At 36.3% G+C, this 22,475-nt stretch overlaps 1 protein-coding gene across 2 annotated transcripts in view; it reads right to left on the reverse strand.

The window, feature by feature from the left end:
- Window positions 1-4,045: 4,045 nt before the first annotated feature.
- The window catches only part of LOC145999035 (diacylglycerol lipase-beta-like), an 80,840-nt gene continuing 62,410 nt past the window's right edge, over window positions 4,046-22,475 (reverse strand). For both annotated transcript variants that reach the window (XM_083135953.1, XM_083135952.1), the window contains exons 9-15: window positions 22,280-22,423; window positions 21,631-21,742; window positions 17,328-17,420; window positions 15,272-15,426; window positions 14,450-14,584; window positions 13,046-13,155; window positions 4,046-11,695 (exon numbers count right to left, since the gene is read on the reverse strand). In XM_083135953.1, the coding sequence (XP_082992079.1) occupies window positions 11,521-11,695; window positions 13,046-13,155; window positions 14,450-14,584; window positions 15,272-15,426; window positions 17,328-17,420; window positions 21,631-21,742; window positions 22,280-22,423 (924 nt within the window). In that variant the 3' untranslated portion in view covers window positions 4,046-11,520. The remainder of the gene's footprint in view (window positions 11,696-13,045; window positions 13,156-14,449; window positions 14,585-15,271; window positions 15,427-17,327; window positions 17,421-21,630; window positions 21,743-22,279; window positions 22,424-22,475) is intronic.

Here is a 22,475-nt window from a genome sequence, read left to right on the forward strand (position 1 = left end):
CAGAATTAAACGGGTCTAATTTTGAGGGATCAGAATCAAACTTGGGGCCTAATTTTCAAGTGGCAGAATTAAACTTGGGTCTAATTTTGAGGGGTCACAATAAAACTTGGGACCTAATTTTCAAGTGGCAGAATTAAACGGGTCTAATTTTGAGGGGTCAGAATCAAACTTGGGGCCTAATTTTCAAGTGGCAGAATTAAACGGGTCTAATTTTGAGGGGTCTTAATCAAACTTGGGGCCTAATTTTCAAGTGGCAGAATTAAACTTAGGTCTAATTTTGAGGGGTCAGAATCAAACTTGGGGCATAATTTTCAAGTGGCAGAATTAAACTTGGGTCTAATTTTGAGGGGTCAGAATCAAACTTGGGGCCTAATTTTCAAGTGGCAGAATTGAACGGGTCTAATTTTGACGTATCAGAATCAAACTTGGGACCTAATTTTCAAGTGTCAGAATTCAACTTGTGTCTAATTTTGAGGGGTCAGAATCAAACTTGGGGCCTAATTTTCAAAGTGTCAGAATTAAACTTGGTTCTAATTTTGAGGAGGCAGAATCAGACATGAGCCTAATTTTGAGGGACTAGAATCAAACCTGGAGCTTAACTTTGGGGGGAAGAGACTTGAAACGTTTTCCATCCCATAAAAACAGCATACAGGATTATTTGCTAAATAACTGTGATGTTTGCGAAATCACAAATATAACTCTTTACTAATTTGATCCTCAGGTCCCCTAACTTGTAAATTTTAATAAACCTAAAAAGTGGCCCCCTTGTACCCGGCATTACGCCTATGTCTGAAGTGTTTAACAGTTTCAAGAAAAATTAGAAATCGAGAATGACGTGTAATACGCGTTATGTGTGGATGCGAGAATCTCTTGTAGCTCTAACTTGAAATGAAAAAGTTTGGGGCTCCTTGGAAATATTTGGTGGGAAGCTCCATTCTAAATACGACATGCAAAACTAATAAAAGTGGCAAAAGTTGAGCAAGTGACACGACTTATTGGATTAACCATAATTCTGACTGTGCTATTTACACTATAAGCCTACGACAATGTATAAAGGTACGAGATGGGGTTTGTTGCTCCTATCGATGATCATCTGTGAGAAAGTAAGTTCATTTAGCATTTCAGTGAGGACCCACATGTAAAGTTACCCAGGGCCCCTTTACATATCGTAATCATCGTCTTGCTATATTCCATCCTACAATTAAAAAAATAACAATGATGAACACTGAATCGTGAAGTTACTTGTGGTGTATTTATTTAACTTGTACCTTACAACTTACTCTGTAACATCTGTATGTTCCAAACAGACAGAAAAAAAAAAAGAAAAAACAGGTTCTTACAGTCAATGTTCGTCTCAAAGACTTTCCTGTTTGAATTGTGTCATTGTTGTTCTACATGTTTCGTAAATCAATTTTTTTTATAAGCGACATTATCCATTGAATTTCTGGGATTAACCAAAATTTCAGCAACAGAGAGAGAACACTGCATCCCCTCCCCTGGGATTAATCAAAATTTCAGCAAGAGAGAGAACACTGCATCCCCTCCCTCATGATTAATCAAAATTTCAGCAACAGAGAACACTGCACCCCCTTTCCCTGGCACCACATACTGTGTACATCAGTACACAAACTGAACTTGCAAACAGTGGACTAATGTGTTCTTCAAGCTAAACTCTCCACCCTGCCCAAATTGAAATCACAGCTCTGTGCTCAAGTGCACATAGAGTGCACTCTCTTTAATTCGAACATGGATAATTCGAAAAGAAGCACATTCCCCTTGAAACCCCTATCTAAAACAATGTTAAAAATGACTACTTAATTCGAATTTTGAAGGTTAAATTTGGATAATTCGAAGTCAGGTTTCCAATAATTTAACATAAATCTTTCCAAGAAAGACCAAAGTGGTTGCTACATAAGAAATTCCAACAGATGACTCATCCCCCTTTTCTTCTTGAAAAGGTTGTTTCTATGGTTAACAGATGTGCCGACCGCAGATAAGGGAGGGCGGTGGGAATCCCCAGAGCTTTTGTTTGTAGGAATGCGACCTTCACCCTCTCAGAAACAAGTTGAGAGGGGAGCGGATAGCCGGACAGAAAGGGTCATTTGTCTGCGTGTTTTAGTGGAGTCACAATGTCGAAACGTGGTGTATACAGTAGCTTAACATTAGATAAGAAAGTTAAAGTGCTTAGAGAGGTAGAAAGAGGAATGAAAAATAATGAAAAACAATCACGTGATGCGAATATATCAATAGGTGTACTGTTCCTGGATGGAGATATGGATAAAACATAGCAGTTGTAAGGTAAGGTGCACTGTTAGCATATTAATGCAGTTTTATGTTTAATACAGTGTTATTTATTGGTGGTTTTTTTTTCATATATTCTGGTTAATTCGAATTTTTTTCGTAGCCCCTTGGAGTTCGAATTAAAAAGAGTCCACTGTATTCACACAGATCCACTCTGTCTTTCAGGAGGACATATACAGAGCATTCCCTGACATTCGCTATGAGACTCGGAGGCAAGCGGCCCGACATCATCGCTTGTCTTTCCCGGTGAACGGGTTCGCGACAGTCGCTTATACTAAACCTCGTAAAAAAGTTTAGAGTAACAGGGTCAGTTCTGAATAACAGTGGAAAGAAAAATGGGGAAATAAAGTATACAAAGACAATCCACACACCATCCATGAGTTAAAAGAGAGTACTGTACGAAAAATCGGGAGAATTACAGTAGACGAACTTGCACGTGTAAATGCCGATTTCCTTCGGAGATGGCAGGAATGTGTTGCAGCAGAGGGACGTCATTTTCTAACACCTTCTGTAGTCAAGGTTAGTACACAATATGAAAACTGTAATTTTAATAGCCGACTCTAGCGACTGTAGCTGACCCGTTCACCGGGAAAGACAAGCACTGATGTCGGGCAGCTTGCCGCCGAGTCTCGTAGCGAATGTCAGGGAATGCTCTGTATATGCATATTATGAACATCTATAAAAATAAAATCAAAATCACTCCAACATCTTTCCCTGTCATTAACTGTTACAGACTCTTGATCTACACTGATACTTTATTCCATCAATTATTATTGTATTTTGCAACAAGTGTAGGGTCTACTTGACAGCGTAGTAGCAACGCTGCCATCTTGTCATGAAGGAACCCTGTGTTCGATCCCTGTAGAGGCACCATTGCACAGTGGCTCAAATTCAACTTGTAACTGATCTAGAGAATAAGGTAAGTAACAAGAAAGACAGCAAATAAATTTAAAATTAAATTTAACAATGTACGTACCTAACTATTTTTGTTTAACTAATTTCACAAAATCTCCACTGTTATCTTAATGATAATTTGTTAAGCCAGTATGGATTATTTCAATTTATTTGCAAAGTATATCTTGTAGCACTGATATGCTGAAAATATAGAAAAGTTATATTGAAGGAGGAACATTGATCTTATGTACAAGGGAGAGTCAAATCAAAACCTTCATTTGTTTTTTTTCTTATCTAGTAGATTTCTGTTTGTAGGGCTGCACATGTTTGCTGCATTTTAGCACAGACCTATTGTTGATCTCCATATATATTCAATTTTGAGTTAGTGCCTGTATACCTTAAGAAGAATAAGTCTTTGGGGTTCATGTGCAGTTGAGCCATTGTGAAGGCCTTTCCACCCATCTGCCTGTGAACGGCGGCCATTGTCGAACTTTCTCCTCCATTAGTAAACTTGCTGGTGTGGTACGCATGCACAGAGGTCTAGAGATATTGAATTTTCATTTTCCGAGAAATTTCTGTAAGTTTTAGGCTGACACAGGGCAAGAAACCACTCCTTGCTTCAATGGTGCAAGTGCGTATAGGAGGTGCCATCTTTAAAATGACAAAAATGGCATTTTGAAGCTCACTTGATTAGTGTTGCAGCCTTGAGGTCATTTTGTAAATAACAGTTGATACTTTGAACTGTATACAGCCTGTCCTACAATTTTTATTGGACTTTTAAGGTTGTTATTTGAACAAATCAAAATTCATTAAAAAAATTAAACCAATATTGAAGTACTTTCAATGAGTATATTTCTTCAGTAAATATGTACAGATAAAAAACAGTGATACAAATGGAAACAATCGTGGTTCCAGTTTTCAAACCAATACACTAAACACTGACTAGACAAGAAAATCATACAAAAATCGTCAACGCAGTAGGTCAACAATTTTATTATTTATTTTAACCATAAATAACATGATGCCAACAACCACTTCCAATAATAAACATATGAACATCACCGAATGATTTGTGCATTGTTGCAACGAAAGTGGTAACGAGGATCTTTCACAAAATGATTCTTTACATGTATATATGTGTAAATGACATTTTGAAATTACACATACCTGATTAGAATATACCATTACTTTTAATTGCAAAACACATTCACTCGCACATGTTGTAGAAGTTGCAGAAGTAAAGGGAAACGAATGACAACTCTCAAAGAACTAAATCATCACAATTCTGAATCTTGTCACAAAAAATGTTTCTAAAAATGCCAGATTGGTGAAATTTTGGAACAACTAAGAACCAATTAAGTAGTCTCGGCCTCAATAAAAATACATGAAATAAGCCAGTTTTATTTTTAGCGAAAATATACATTCTGAATTTAGATATTAGAAGTGAAAGTACAGTACATAAATTTTGCAAATTACTTGAGCAGGAAATTCACTTTCTTTCAGACACTAAGATAACCAAGTTGTTAAATATTGACCAATGTTATTCATGATATGCCAGTTTTTCCCAAGTAAAATCCAGTTGCTGTTGTACATGTATAGAAGTGAATATTAAAATTTATTCTCAAATACTAAAACTTTTTAATGTGGCAGTATTTATCACATTGGCCAACAATGATCAATTAATATATGTACAGCATTCTTTACCTAATGGCAAGTATTAAAAATATATTATTTCCTCAAATATGGCACAGTACATATTCATACTTTCTGCATTTGCAGACTGAGCAACTATTTTCTTACTTCCATTATGAACAAGTAACATTCATAATGTTTACTTTGATTTTACTATATATTAACTGAAATATTTTGATTTGAGTTGGACAAGTTCATGACATATTTCGTAACTATTAAATAGTTTTCATCTATGTAAATGTTGATTTTGTTAAGTAGGTTTTGTATTTAACTTATCATTTCATTTGTTGAGCATTATTACAATGTCAAGTAAGGAAACTTAATTTTCTTAAAAAAATACATGAAAATACAGGGCACCCTGCAACATTTTGAGTAAATATAAAGTTATAAATACACTTTAAGACAGTGCTTTGTTCAATTTCATTCCATGTACATTAAACAAACGTTAGGGGCCTCAATTTTAAAAAAAATGAAATGATAATCAGTGCTCAAAATGAAAATCCCTAGCTAGAGGAATGCTTGGTCAAGTTTTGAGATATGAGGGGGAAGCTACATATGCAAAAATCTAGTTACGGGGTTCTTTGTGAAAATTTTCTTAACTGGGAAATAGCATACCCTTATGCTCCCCTCTATTTCGATCACTGATGAAAATAAAACAAGTGGATAAAAGTTATGTTGTCCTGAGAGTTCAATATACAGAGTGCTCCACTCAAAACAGAACACTTATTATGTGAGGTGGTTTAGTCGGTAGAGCATCTAACTGCCATGCGGGAGACCCGGAGAGAGTGATCCAAGGTCGGAATTTTTCCAGCCTTGTCCCTGCAGCTCACCCAGTCTCAAATTAATGGGGAACCTGGGGGACAACCCTGGGGAGTAACGATGGCCAGACCATGGTGCTGATCACATCATCTCCGAAGTGGCCAAGATCGAGAATGTGTGGGACCCTACCCCCACATGTGCCTTCATGGCACCGTGCTATATGCACAGGGAACTTTTACCTTACCTTTGTAAGATGAGCGTGAGAAATGAATGGAACTTTTTGTTATTTAAGGGTGAAGCTGTAGACATGCATTACTGTCTGTCTCCCTGCCTCATTGATACACCACATCATCTGTCTAGACATTGGTGGGGAGTAGTGTCTCTTGTCAGACAATGTAAGTGAGTAGATGTAAGAAAGATGGTGATTGGACCAATCTTTGTTAAAGACATGGTGAAACTTATCAATACTTGAAAACGTTAACCCAGTTGGTGATCAGGATCTTGTAGAAGTTTATTTACAACAGATGGTGTAATTTTGCATGCTAGAAGTTTACTTACAACAGATGGTGCAATTTTGCACGCTAGAAGTTTACTTACAACAGATGGTGCAAGTTTGCACGCTAGAAGTTTTCATACAAACAGATGGTGCAATTTTGCATGATAGAAGTATACTTACAACAGATGGTGCAATTTTGCACGCTAGAAGTTTACTTACAACAGATGGTGCAAGTTTGCATGCTAGAAGTTTACTTACAACAGATGGTGCAATTTTGCATGCTAGAAGTTTTCATACAAACAGATGGTGCAATTTTGCATGATAGAAGTATACTTACAACAGATGGTGCAATTTTGCACGCTAGAAGTTTACTTACAACAGATGGTGCAATTTTGCATGATAGAAGTTTACTTACAAGATGGTGCAATTTTGCATGCTAGAAGTTTAGTTACAACAGATGGTGCAATTTTGCACGTTAGAAGTTTACTTACAACAGATGGTGCAATTTTTCACAGAACTTAATAAGTGTGTGGCAGAAATTCGCAGCTTTTTCCTGGACAGAATTACGTATATCCCAAGGTTCGCATATTTGCCAATATGGTGAATATGTATGAATGATTGGGGGTGGGCACTTCGAGCATCTTCTACGAGACATTCCTCTTTGTCATGGGTATATTCGGTATTATGGTATGGTATTAGTATTATTCATAGCCGCAATGGTCTAGTTGGTAGAACGTCTGACTGCCATGCAGGAGACCCGGGTTAGATTCTGGTGTGGAAGGTTGGAATTTTTCCTGGCTTGTCCCCACATAAAGTGACTCCGGGGCCCACCCACCCTCAAATCAATGGGTACCTCAGGGCAACCCCAGAAAGGAGGGGGTACCACCACATCCCCTAAATGTGCCTTCATGGCAGGGTGCTATTCATGTGTAACTTTTCAATCATGTGTTAAGTATAAATGTTCAGTCCCAAGTAAATCGCACATGTAAATTGACATACCTTCAACATATTTCTCATTTGCTTCCGTTTCAGCAACATCAAAATTATCCATGGACAGAAAAATTTACTACCTTGCTCTATTATTGAGCAACTTCCATAACATAAATCACCATGCATCATCATGCATTCACATAAACCTTATAGAATTAATAGTTATTGAGTGACTTTCACATATAAATGTGCTAAAACATTACATGGATGGATAAATGGATGGATGAAATGTTACAACTATCACACATTTTAATAACACTCTTAAGCACTTGCCTATACATACTATAGTAATATAGTATGGTAATATCTACACATTTTCAAACTTATAGCTTCTGAAACGTATGAGCATGTGTACAGTCTGATGTATTATTCAAACTATTTTCTATGTAACCTGAGTACATAAACTATTAGCTCCCAGAGTTAACCAAATTCATAAAACTATTTAGTTATATACAATTTACAGTTTAAACAATAATATTGCCTTTAACAGGGTTTAAGATCAGTCGCGGTTGATGCTTTATACATAACATATACTGTACATATCATAATAACAAAACCATTTCATAGCACATTTTGTACTTCACATATATACAGAGATTTTAATACAACGTTAAAACTTCACAGAAGTGCAACACAATTGAAGTAATATACACTATTAATCTGATGGCACCAATACACAAACCCATACATACAAACACAAAAGTACACGAATATATGACCAAAGCACCTGTGGATTTTGGTGAATGTACTCGACACACAATTCTTTGTCATGGCAATGTAAATATCAACTATGCTAAAATATTAATACGAAAATTAACGAGTATATGCTTTTATGAGGTCAAATCTAAGGATATAAAACTAACATTCAGAATTTGTGTAATATCACATTTGACAAAATGGAAGTAGGTAACCACATATGAATGTGTGGGCATTTCTGTCCATGAATGGTCATAGCACACAAAATTATTATTTTTGTACTTGGACATGAGGTGTGCAAGATTTGATAAGGCCCAGATTGGGATGGGAAATGTTTGAAATTTCCCAACACTGAACATTTTGAATTCTACACATTATTTCCCCTTCAAATGATTGTATTTGCATTTCTGGAATAAAAACTACTAACTTCAAGAAATTTCAGACATTTATAGTGCAGAAAACATGGAGAATTTGCCACTTAAAACCAATCATTTAGAATTTCCTGACTGTTCAGGATCCCAAAAAGTCGGGAAATCATTTCCATCAGGATGGAAATTTCTTTTCCGACTGGTACTGACTTTTCAGGATCTTGCACACTCCTTACTTGGACAGAACATACCACACTAGTAAATTAAGAGTACATTTTTTGCTCAACTATCACAGCTGCAGAGTACTGACATTCCAAGTTTCTACCCTGAAAATGTGGCAAGTGTACACTGAAGAAAAACACCTCTTTAGAATTATTCATTTCCTAAAATCCTTTTTATTCCCAATGCTGCTTTCTTCATGGCATTTCAGAAATGGAACGGAATGGAAACACCTGAGAAAACTTACTCAAAACGTATTAACACAGCAACAAGATCCTACTGTGTAGTTAGTTAAGACATCTTTAACACTTGACTCAATGAGCTTATAGGAAATACAAGTATAAAAAGATATATCTATGTACAAGTTCGCTTAGCAATTAATATTCATACCAGAAAGATGCCCTTTTCAATAAATAATGCTGTGATAAAGCCAAGTATGTGATCTGAAAATAAGTATTCCCAGTGATCAGAATGCCACATTTTAAAAGTAGCTTCGCTACAGCTGCCACTACTCTTCCAAAAATGTAGCTTCGCTACAGCTACAACTACATTTACTGAAAAGTAGCTTGCTACGCTACTTCTGTTCGCTACTTTTTCACTTGAAAAGAATAAGGGTATTCAAAAGAAGCCGCTAGCAGTTGTACTTACTAGAAAATAGATTCTGTTATTTATTATCATGATACCAATCATTCCATCATTTTTATAGCAGTGTTTCTGCAGTAACTATTTTTACTACAGAGTTCGAGAATGATATGAGCATATATAAGTGGCAAATTTGTACAAATTTGATATCGGAGTATTACAATTAGGGTGTTACTCAAATTTGACATATTTTTCAATAAACATATTTTTAATTATATTATTACATCAATATATTTATCTTGAAGATAAATAGCATTTGGCCGGATTATATTGATGTATGTCATTTGGTTATCTGAATATCAAAATTATTCATATACCAATGAAATAAATTACGTGGATATCTATAATCTGCGATATCAGGACATTTATCATCTAGATCATCCATATTGACATTATCTTGTAATAAACGTGGTCTTTTTAAACCTCCTACACAAGGAAGCGTTATTGTCGATTTTTTATGACACTGTTGCCACATAGAAAATTTACCTCAAAACGTATGGAAGAAATGTACCTGTAGCGAAATTTTCGCTACAACTGTAGGAATTTTGTAGCTTCGCTACAGCTACAATTTTTAATATGTAGCGCCACTACTGCTACAGCTACAAATTTTGTAGCTAGCTACAGTAGCACATTACTTCCGACCACTGAGTATTCCTTACATATGTTTACATTCTGAAAAAAATATTTCAGAAGTGTTCCTTATAAGGACTCAATAAAAAATAAGCAGAATATGACTGCCAAATCCCAACAGCACATAACTATTTCTGTAACAAAAACAGAACAATAACAGACTGAACAACAGTGCAATACAGTGGAACCTCGATTTTACGTTTTTCAGGGGACCAAGGTGAAAAAAATTAAAATGTGGGAAAATGTAAATTTTATGTCATTCTCCATATTGGGACCATCAAAACTAAATGTATAACGCAGGAAAATGTAAAATCCAGTAATGTAAAATCGGGGTTCCACTGTATGTAAATTAGAGGACAGTTATTAAAATATGACAAAATAAGTACATGACAACAATAATTCAACCAATTCTGTTAACGTTTAGTACAACTTTAATTGTGAACAGTGGCATATTGTCAATGGTAAAAATCTGAATAAAGCAATTTAACAAGGATCAGCTTTCTCTGTCACCGGTACAAAAAAAACGTGATATCCTAGAATTCTGGTCTTGAAATTTTGCATGCAGAGTGGATGGTTTGACGTATTTGTACATGTATATGTAAAAATGGAGCATGAAGTAAATAAGTATGAGTCTGATGAATGACACTTGAGTATTTTCATCTCTTGATGGTACAAATTTTGTTCTAGCCATGATATGTAATACTTTGTAGCAAAACAAACTTTGTCAAACAACAAGCTTTTCTTTTGAAACAACTGTTTCCTTTGGGGGCTGTTTTGTAGAATTTATACACCAGAGTTGGTAACTTTCTTGCATTATTGTAGCTGTCCATTGTTCTTCTCATGATGCTGAGCAGAGGCGACAAATTATATTTTTTTTGGAGGCAAGGTTGGCATAACAACTTTTAAGTATGTATATATATATATAATTTCTGTCCCTCTACATAAATTAAATGGGGGGGGGGGGGGGGTCAGAAAGTGCTCACGGAGATCGGCTCAAGGATATTTTGTCCGACTGAACACAGCCATTAATTCTAGCAGGTGTGCTCCTTAAATTTCTTGACAATGTTTGTCTTATTATTGGCTCGAAGCGAAATCAGACTAGTGACTTGAAATTGTGTAGATCGAGTGCTCTGATCCATGGACTCAAATGAAAAATGATGCAGATTGAATGAAAAATGATGAAAGAGTAAAGGAAGTCTAGCTGCTGATTGGTACTTGCATGAAGTTTCTTGATGTATATTGTACACAGTTAGTTCACTTATGTAAGAAACCAGTTTACTACAATTATGAGGTTATACATGGCAGTACATGATGTACAGTTCTTCTATACTGATGTTTAAGTTTTGCAACTTCAGTGTTAACGTGTTAAACATGAGCAAGGTTATCAGTTGTTGCACTTGCAATTACATCCCTCAACCGCTGATTACAAGGGGCGGAGGCAAACCGTTCACCCAGCAGAGAAGTCAATGGACCTCAATGGAAGACTTGCATGGAATGAAAGATGAAAATTAGGAATCACCCCACGTACAGCTTCCCAAGCTGTCCGAACAGCTGCAAGGAGTGTGGATAGTCCTAATACTGGTACACCCATTATAATAACTTAATTCATCAGCGATAAGGATGAAAAATCATAGAAATGAACAAGATGGTAACAACCACACTATACAAATAAATATTACATAGAAATGTGATTTTATGAACAAGTTCACTTCTAGCACAATCTGATAGAGAAGGTGGTTTGATTATTCACTATCAGTCACCTTTGTACAAATTGTAAAAAAATATTTTCAGCTTCCAGATCGTTAAACTTAAATGCAACGTATGTGGCTCACCCTACGACATGCTTGCATCGACCACGATTTCTTCATCCTCTTCCTCCAGGAGAGATGCCAGAGCTCCATAAAGGTGGTCTGGGAAGTGATCTGTCATCATCCTCGGAGACACGAGGATTTCATCGAAGAATTCAACAGGTGTCCACCTGGCTTCATATTTCTTGCCTCTCCTCAACCTGTAATGTGAGGTCACTAATCGGTTCAACATTGAAACATGTGCTATCAAATTACGTATAGATAATAATATGAAAATGTCTTGCAATACATTTAATGAATTCATAAATATTCATAAGTGAGGGACTGGTATACTGACAAAATATAGTTGAATTTAATCCTTGTTTATTTTCTTGTTCAACTTATCTTGGTAAAACAGAAGATACATCAAAAACAAAATTAAAACTTGAAACCTTGGCTGATGCCAGCAAAACCATTTACAAAAATTCCTCCCCTTTCAAATAACAAGTACGATATTCCAAATCCTAAAAAATTACAAGTACTTAGAATTCTAGTGTTTCTTGTATGTACGCATTGCATGCATTGTAGAATTATTTTCCTGTAGTTTACGGTTATTACAAGCGTAAGAAAACAGTTTTTCTTTGTGACGTTTCAGGAGAAAAAGAGCTAACCATTGTTATAACTGAATGGCTTATTGCAGAAAGGGACCTGAGTCACATTTTTGAGGTATCGGAGTTAATTTTTTCATCTCCACTGTGTCTAGCAGCATACTGCAGGGGGTGCATTGAGGGTTGCAAAATTAACTATTCATTATGTTGAATATTTGAGCCAACAACGGCACATTTCTTTCTTACACTATTAATATTATACGATTTTTCATTGTTTTTCTCAGAATTGTGCAAAAGTGACTCAAGTCCCTTTCTGCAATAAGCCATTCAACTGTATCTTTAGTCAAAATGAAAATAAATGTCTGATGAAGGGAGCGTGTGTCCTCCTGAAACATCGCAACGAAAATCTGTTTTCTTATGCTTGTAATAACCATAAACTACAGGAAAATAATATTACTTAGAATTCAATCTAGAGCATTTTACTTAATTTTCATGTGGTTTGTTTTAATTGTTGTTTAGTTATTTGCAATATTTTAATAGACTTATGTAATGACGAAACTATTGTTAATACCGGGACAACAGCAAAAGGAAACAACACAAAAATTCACGTGAATGCTCTAGAACGAATTCTAAGCAGATGTAATGTTTCAGATTTTGGAAAATCAAAGTGTTTTTTTTTCGAAAGAAGAGGAATTTTTGAAAACGACTTCGCTGGCATCAGCCAAAGGTCCAGCGAAGTCTTAAAACAGCTTCCGATTCTATCTCAGGGAAATGTATTGATAAGTTGGAAGGAGAATAAGTATATGTTGGTCGTTGCAAAAATGCAGTCAATGTTGAACTATGTGGTAGTAAGGTCATCCGCTTACTGGTAAGAGTATTGGGATCTGTTCACAAACATAGTACTAAGAGTGCTGCATGGTTTGCGTGTGAGTGCTACTTGTGTTAAAAATTGAGAAAATTTACCTTGACAATTCATCTTTTCTTCTGTCAACATGGAGGATCTTTCCAGGAGGATAGAGACGCACAGATGAGTATCTTCTAGCTGCAACATTCTTTTCTAGTACAAAACTTTCCTACAAGACAGAACATGATCAAATACATTAGACATGTGCAGCTGCAACAAGCATTATATTCATCAAGTCATGGTTAGATACCAGGTATTAAATACATAGGTGTCCTCCAACATAGGAGTCCTCCAATGGCAAATTATATTTATCTGTGTGCATTTAGGAAGTGTAATTGCAAGGTTCCACTGCATACATAAGCAAAATTAACATGGATGAGCACATATCAGAAATAGGTGAATCCATGTTAAATCAAGCAGATGGTGATACTTGACCTATCGGATTAAGTGAATGAAACAGGCTTGTCATCAGGGAACGGATTTATATGTAAATATATATTCATGCATGAAGCTAAAATCAGTTATATTTTGTATTACCTTGTGCATCATGGCATGTAGAATCAAAAAATTCAGTTTTTATTTTCCATACATATACAGTATTAGGTTTTGGCTCATATTTTAGTTATTTTTACATAGTTTTTCCATATTTCAGAACACTCCTCATCATATACTCCATATTTGCACAGTAACTACATGTTCCTGTGTGACCGAAAGAGTTGGGTAAATTTCTTACGATCAACTGACAAAGTCCGAAGCGACATTAAACAAACAAAAGTTTACAACTTTTTTTATACCCTCCAATTGTTAATTACAAGTTTTCTGTCATTCGAACAATAATTTTTTTCCTGCAATTTTACACCTTCCAAATGTTTGCATTTGCTATAAAACACTTGAAATTCCTGTTTATTTACAATTGTTGTCAACAATAGAGAATGAGGGCTCAAGCATTGGCTCCTGGTTGTTACGAATGTTCTTTTGGTAACATTGGAAGAGAGTATCAAGTCTAGCAGCCCATTAACCCCACCCTCACTACTAGTTGAGCTCCCGACAGCAGCGCCAGAAGCAACGATTTTGTGGCACACGTATAGGATTCACTTCTGGTTTCTCTTCAAGACAGTCACGATAATAATTACAATGCCGAGAGAAGTGCAATCAACTGTTTTAAAACTCAACAGTTACGTACAAAGTGTCCTATATTATTAAAAAGGTAGTTTTTACAATTTTAAATCCATATTTTGGTGAAAATAACTAAATGTGTATTTACATATTTAGCACATTTTTACTACATATAAATCCGTTCCTTGCTTATTATATACCTAGGTAGACCAAATATTATATCTGAGGTTCTTATTACGCAGGCTGCTGTTGAGTACTAGTATGAAAATTTTATTTTGACCCTTGCATTGCATTCACGGTGACTTTAAACTACTTTACATCTATCCCTGAAAACTTGACGTACTTACATAGGACGAAGGTGTCCCAATCATCAGTGGACGTTCTGCAGCTGGTGAAGGGTTTGCCGTTGTACAAGCTGACTCCAGATCCTTGGATGGAACTCCGAAGAAAGCATATCCACACCCAGTAACAAGAATACGATACTGCAAAAGAAATTATAAAATAAAAACATAGGAATATATTACAAACTGGCAAATAATTACTTTGCTTCAAAGCTTATTATAATTACCTTCTTACAACAGAATAGCCAATAAAATTTCAAGGCCCATGTGGTCAATACAGTACAGTACCTACAGTACATTTTATTTTATCATGTGCAGAATTAATTTATATAGGATGATTTGATCCTTTGAGTTGGTCAAACTTTGTTTTAAATTCACTTTCTATGCTCAAGTAGGCTAATTGGAAATGGACATGCAGTTTAAAGTTGGATCTGAAACACTGGGCAATATGATTACACAGTTTCGAACCGAGGACCCTTTGATTACAAGACCATACAGAATGATTTAATTGACAGTAGATTGTGAACATTATCATCATCATCCTTTGCAGTTTCCTGTCTCTGGCTGGGTCGGCATATTCTTCAATTTCCAGTCCGGCTTGCTTCTTTCTTATCTCGAACTGTTTATGTTTTCGGCTGTCGGCTAATCGGGCCTGTCACAACCTACACTTGAGCGGTGGTGCTGCCACCTGTGGGTTCTCAGGTACACCCTTGTTTTCTGTCAGGGTTCCAACTCCCTTAAATTAATCCAACCTACCAAAAATCTATGGAATTGTACATGAAAGAATCCTCGGCGACCTTAATATAACAAAAATTCTTAGTTCCTTACCTTTGGCTGTGGGCAGCTCTGTATTACTGTTAGAACACGTGTCCTGAGGTTTTCAATAGTATCAACTCCTAGTCGTGCAACCAAATCGTCTCCAAGCACCAAAGCAAACGTGAATTCTTCTGTGATGATAGCAGCTTCACGACTTAGGAGACCACCTGTTGAAGTCAATATTAGTATAATACATGCGAGTGTGTAATTTACATTCTAAAGAAAACATACAATTGATGGTAAATATGACAGTGGACAATTGTCCATTAATTTTTTGTTACCTTTTTTTTTAGTGGAAACACAAATTATGAGATTACACAATGGAATGTTCAAAAATGGAATGGCGTTGAGTTTAGTTTTCCTACCATATTTTGTCACAAAATTCTGCGAAATAAAATGTAAAATAAATTACTCTACATTTAGACCTAGCATGCACTAGCGAATAAAAAGTTCGGTGTTTTTTTTAATTATGGAGAAAAAAAAGTTGCTCATACAATTGCCGAGTGTGCAGTAGCAATATAATAGTTGGGCGATTTGAGAAACATCAAGCTCTTTACTACTAAATGCCCGTGCTCCTTATAGCCATTCATTTCAAACTGAAGTAGTTGTGGAGGAAGCATTTTTTTAAAAAATAATAGTGTAGTATGACTAATTATTAATACAATCCGTGGCCTATCTCCCAACTACCAGTCTCCCTCCCACAATCCTACCTAGAGGTGTGAAGTTCTTCAACTGGTAATGGGGTGACGTGGGGTCAGCACGTTGAACCCCCAGCCATTATAGGAGATTTCCGAGACCGGATTATGCTACTCACTTGTAGCTCCCAAATTTCCTGACGATGCCACCGGTCCTATACACAGGCTAAAAACCCAGAGACTGAACCTATGTGGACTCAAACCCATGCTGTCCTGCGGTCAGAGTCCAAAGCACAGCACGTTAGACCGCACGGTCACGGAGGAGGACTTGTGACTAATTGCAAGTAGAATATCGAGATCAAGTCAGAGCTGGAGGGAAAGTCTGAAACTATCAATGAAAGAAATTTCAGTTTTCAAACTCTGTATAATGAGAAATAAACAAAAATGTCAATCTTCTGTTCTGTATAGATAATATATTTATATATTTTTCCACAAAGTTTCAGATCGTTATGTGACACTTCTGGCTGGCTTGAGATCGAAATAAACATGAAATTATTAAAAGTATTCATTGTTGCCAAACATATTGCAGGAGAGTATAAATTGTAACACAGTTCTTATATTGTATTTTGAACTTTAAATATACTAACATTTTTTAAATATGATCGAATCTGTCCTTCCTTCATGCCACTTTTCTATGAAGCTCTCATGCAATTCTAATCACAAATTTTCCTTATCATTCTTATCCAAATATTCTTTCAAACGTCTCTTTTCAACTTTCATTACAAAACTTCTTGTATCAAATGCTACTGTACATTCACCCAGCACAACAGCGAACTTCCCAATACACTGGGATTTCCTTTTCCTGAAAACCAGTCAACAGCAATGCGGGTGATAAAAAATCACCAGAGCATGCTAACATTTTCCAACCCGTGTGTTTCATTTTTAAGAGGAACAATTCCATCACCTTGAAAATGGAGCATGTGGTAACTTTTTAATCGCTGTGATTTAATAGTCGCCAGTGCACGCATTCCCATACCAACTCTCATGTTCCATTCCGGTGATAAAAAAGTTGCTCCACCAGAGTGACTTTTAATCGCTAGTTCACAATAGGCCTTGGATTTTATTTACTGCCTCAATGGTTTCTAAGTCTTAAGTACTCTTGAGAGTTATGCAAAATCCTGGAATACTGATTAATTCTGTGTCAAAATGTGGGATGGCAAAAGGACTACTTTAAATAGAAATGAATTTGACAAAATTCTATATTAATGAATCTAAAAATATTTCATAACAAAGCTCTTTCATGTTGGTAAAGTAAGTGCCATGTTCTAATTTTACTTGTTCCAGAAATAAAGTATTACACTACCAATGGCATGTTGCCAGAACTTGTAACTTGACCAATTAACACACTGAAACTTATTCTGTAAGCTTCATACCTGGAGGTGAGTAAGCAAAGCACCTAATTTTTGGATATGTTGGCCGAAGCATCAGCGACAACAAGGTGGCTACTCCAGCTCCAAGACTATGTCCTTTTACGAAAGAGAAAACAAATGCAAGTCAGTCATTAATCAATCAATCAAATTCAGCATTACAAATACACACACGAAGTTCAAGCCTTTCATACTTTACAATTAGTCAATGTTCCAAAAATCAACAAAGAAATTATTGAAAGTGCTTTAGCCATTATGCAAATTGTGCTCATCATTTCAAAATAATAAATATAAACACAAATATATGATTAAAATCACTTTCACATGAATATCTTTTCAAAAATTCTAAATATTTATAAATTTTAGATGTTCTCTGGTGACAAAGAGATGTACCCATTCTCAAAACTGGACCTAAGCTCCCAATTTACTTTGACCAATCACCAAAGAATATATCATTGAATTATGTCACCAGGAATGTTTCAATTCCTATCTTTATAAAATTTGTTTGATCATTTCTGTATTGTGTGACAACCACATGCAGAGACTTCTTATTTTGTATAAACAGCTTAACTTTTTAATGTTGTGATCAATTAGCGTAGCAACTTTCACCTTGTAATAAAGGGGTTCGATTTATGGTGGATGTACCATCAGGAGAAAATTACCGTTGTTCGGGACTTATTGAAACACAACTGAAATTATTACAACTTTTCATTGTTGTAGTACAGTAGACTCACGATTAACTGAGACTCCGGGTTAACCGAGGGAGTGGTTGGAAAACATCACATTTCATAACGCACCCCCTGTTTGTTTACTAGTAAGTTGGAGTCAAGTCACCGTCCATGCTGCACGTGTCCGTTACATCTACTCTCCCTACAGTATTGGCGTTACATCGCAGCGTCGAAGAGAGGAAATTTGTTAGTCCACAAAACTATGAAAGACTTTTTGAAAAAGTAATCTTCTCATTTATGTTGTACTAGTAACAAATAATTACTATACAGTTTTAAGTGTTGTTTTGTCATTTACGACCTATTATCACATTATCTCCGTATTATCCGAATTTTCCCGTATCCGAGGTAGTCTCGGTCCCAATTAGCTCAGATAATCGCGAGTCTACTTTGTCGAACTAACGTCACAAGCGGAAGAACTAGTTTGCAATATACGTGCTGTTAAAATTACACTAAATGAACAACAAGTATCTATTTCTTGCTTAGAAAATGAGATTCTAATCGTCTATTAATATTATCGACCTGTAAATATCAAGTAGATACAGTCCCTATTAACCTATTTATGTTAAACTTTATATTCCTTGGCAATCTAGAAAGGTCATTATCGAAATATTGCTATTTGATGTTGCTCGAAGTTTTTTTTGTTCGTTGTAGTTTCAAGATATCATCCCTTTTCTGTTACGTATCTCTTTTGGGGAGGGGGCACGTGCCTCTGTGTACCCTGCTATATCTGCCAATGCGACACAATATATTAAAAATTTGTCCCCTCTAGGATTGACTTCGCTCCCCCTACAAAGAATTCCTGGCTACGGGCCTGCATACAGGTGATGCCACTGACCTCGGTTCAAGTCCTGGTCAAGCCTGCATTTTTCACTTAAAATTCTACATAATCACCTGTGTGTGCCAAATTATAAGATAAATTGTATGATTTGCTGCTGGTATGTTTTAATGATTCGATGACAACTGCAATTTCTTCTGACTGAATATTTCACTGCTTCAGATCTCAACTCACATGCAACATAGTTAAAACTTCAAAATTGCCAAGTTATTCACTTTACCTTGATTATACATACCCAACATTGACATCAGTTGAGTAAAGACCTTTTTTTTTTTAACATTTCAAAAATTTGCTGAAATGTAATGTGCTTCCGCTGTTACCGCAGGTAACACCAAAATATAAAGAATTGAAGAACCCATCTTAAAATATTATTACGTACATAAACTGGCAATATTGTCGTAAAGTAAACATTGCAGACTGACATTTTTTCTGACACCGGCAAAAGCGAAGAAGAGGACTGATCCGGTACCACCACAGGCAACATGAGGAAAGGGCCCTGAGCCCACGCAAGGAAGACTTCGCGTTGCGGCAAAGACTGACCGCGGGAGGAGGAGGCGGGTTTTTGGCATGCCTGTTTAGCCGGCGCAGTTGCCGGTGATCCTTACCGGAAACATACCAGTGTTGCCATATTCAATTGAAAGAAAAGAGCTAAGTCGCCTAATCGGGTCTATCTTACTCTGAAGGTGTCCAGTCACACTGGGGAACGATGGCACAGTGGTAGCGTCGCCACCTTATAATCAAGGGATTCCGGGTTCGATACCCGGTGGAGGCACAAGTGGTTCGGATCCAACTTTAAACTGTCCCGATTAGCATTACTGTTCATGAAGCGGACTTAAATCGCCAAATCAAATTTTTAAAAAATCAAATCACACTGGGGCAAAAGCAAACTACCAAGTGATATTTTGTATTTACACTAAATATCAGTGATTATGAAAGTCCTCTTTGTCCTTCTTCGACATCATGGGCGAGAAGGAGAGGAGAGGGATGGGTATGGTCAAGGGGTAAACTGTCCTTCTAAAAATGTCAACCTAAAATTCTATATTTCACACACATAATATTATTTAGGTTACAGGAATTTGTGATAATTGTTGATAATACTGATTGAGATTGACATACGTTGTCGCAGGAATGCAATAATTTCGCATTGAAGCAATGTTTTTGAGGTGGTAGAACTGTTTTTGGGTGAAAACAATACTTACAAGCATAATTTCCCGATTGTTATCTTAGCATGCTCTGAAGTGTCAGGTGTCTCAGGTTCGAATCCTCAGCAAGAAATGGTTATTTCAATGTTTGTTGTTATTATCTTACTTACATAATTATAAAAATTAATAATTACATACACAAAGAAATAATAATTTTATTTCAATAATTCACCATGCATCCTCATCGTCACGATTATCCTATAAAGCGAAAGCCTTAAAGGTAGCAAAGGACGTAAAATATACGAAATAGTAGTGGTGTCAGAAATGAGATTTCAGTGGATTTAGCGAAACGTGGGAGTGGGAGTAGTTAGGAAACAGATGAAGACTACATCTACTCTACATACGTCTTATTTGAAACGAAAAGTTTCGCGATTTGGGCAAATCTGGTTTCAAAAGAACTAAGATGGCAACATTAGTAGAACTGGACTTCTTGCAGGTTCCGAAGGAAATATTGGGAAGGGCCGATGCTGAGAGGGGAGGGGGCAAGGAGGGTGCTTCACGTGTTACAAAAGTAAACAACGGTTTGTGGGAGGGACTGTGCAGTGGGAGTTTTGTGACTGGTGTCTTTCGTCTTTATGTTGTTTTCGGGCATTGTCAATTAATTAATGAAGCTTGCTCCGAGTTCCGAGGTGGCGGGTTCATCCTATCTGGACAGTGTGTGTAATCGTGCGATATAAGATATTTTGAAGCAATCTTTCGGTTCGTTATTTTGCACAAAAAATCGAAATTGTGGCGAAAGGGAGGCCAAAGCCTATTTTGAACGATTTAAAAACCAAGTCGTCTGCTGGATATGACCGACATTTCAATGTTTCGTGGTATAACGACTATCCGTGGTTATGTGGATGTGTGCAGTTGTCGAAACTCTTTTGTTGGCCATGTACTCTATTTTCGGGTGGAAAAAAAAAACGTGTCGAATTCAGATGTGGATAACATGGACCATGACCATGACGCACCCAAAAATTCAAATTCAAATGAAAAACTTCTCTTTATGACAGCATCATAGAAGTTTTTTGATTTGATTGATTTTGCTTCACTTGTGCCACTTTTGGCTAATTTGCGAAGATGGGGATGAGTGATGATATGATTAAATTGATGAATAGACATCACAAACGCCCATGCCCAAGCTAGGTTTCGAACCCGGGATCCCAGCATCATATAACTATTTTCAAAGTCGGATTGATCTGCTCTATAAGTAGCCTTCAATGTTACTGTAAGTATCAAATTACGTATTATTGTGTCAACAACCAATGTTTGCGATTTCACTTTAGTCCTTATGTCAACATTTTTTTTCCTGATTAATAACTTTACCAAAATCTAGTATTGAATTGCATACGTACCAGATTAATATTATATGAACTACTTGGAAGACATTGGGGGGGGGGGGGGGAGGCATGAGGTGGGGAGGTGCCCAAGTCTCCCTTAAATGTCCTACTGATAACCGGTAACACTTTTAAAAATCCACGCCACGCCACTGTTCTAAGGTTACAGTCATTCAGAAGTAGAGCATGCAAATTATACATAGAGAGCATTTAAAATAACCTTACCAGATACAACAAAGTGATATTCTGGATACATGGCAAAGGCTTTGGCAAGGATTCCAACCTCATCCAATTTATTCTTCACAAACCTTGCAACTTGTATCATTCCTTTGTGAGCCTTCAAAGAAAGCAAAAAAGAGAATCAACTTTCAAAAACATCTATTCTCCTTAAAGACACACCGAATTAACTCTGGTAACCGACACAATTCAATTCTTTGTACAAAATATTTAATAAGTATCACTTGCAACAATAATAATAATAATTATTATTATTATTCATTTTTCAAGAGGAACATAGAATTATTATTTCATACAACAAATTTAATTTTAACCTTTTTAATTTTAACCTAACAATATGATTTCTTAATGCACAAGATAATATCAGAAAGTTAATCATGATTCCTGACATACTGAAATTTCTGAATCGGGGTCAAAAACAATGAATTTTTTTAAAAAATTTCAATTAATTCTCTCCCCTCAATCACACCACCATGATGTTAATATATACAATAATTGCAAATGATTTGGTTACGGTGGACAGTTCAAAGACTGACTACACTTTTCATCTAGTAACAAATGTAAGAAGGAAGAAAGTAACCTGAAGTTTGCTCAGTCTGATGTTCTTCATACTGTATACTTCCAATTGAATACTTACACTGGTTTCTGGTGGCAACCCCTCCACTTGAAAGGGTTCTGCACCAGCGGTGAAGTCTGTGAAAACATCCCTCATGGACATGGACCCCCTAATTGCTAGGACGATGGAGGTGGAATTGTGGTCCACTGCGACAAAGAAAGGAACCTGGAAAAGGATGAGGAACAACTTTATAGTCCAACCTTTTTTATTATTGATT

This window comes from Lepisma saccharinum, chromosome 14 (assembly GCF_977018435.1).
Source record: "Lepisma saccharinum chromosome 14, izLepSacc3.1, whole genome shotgun sequence".
NCBI classification, from domain to species: domain Eukaryota; kingdom Metazoa; phylum Arthropoda; class Insecta; order Zygentoma; family Lepismatidae; genus Lepisma; species Lepisma saccharinum.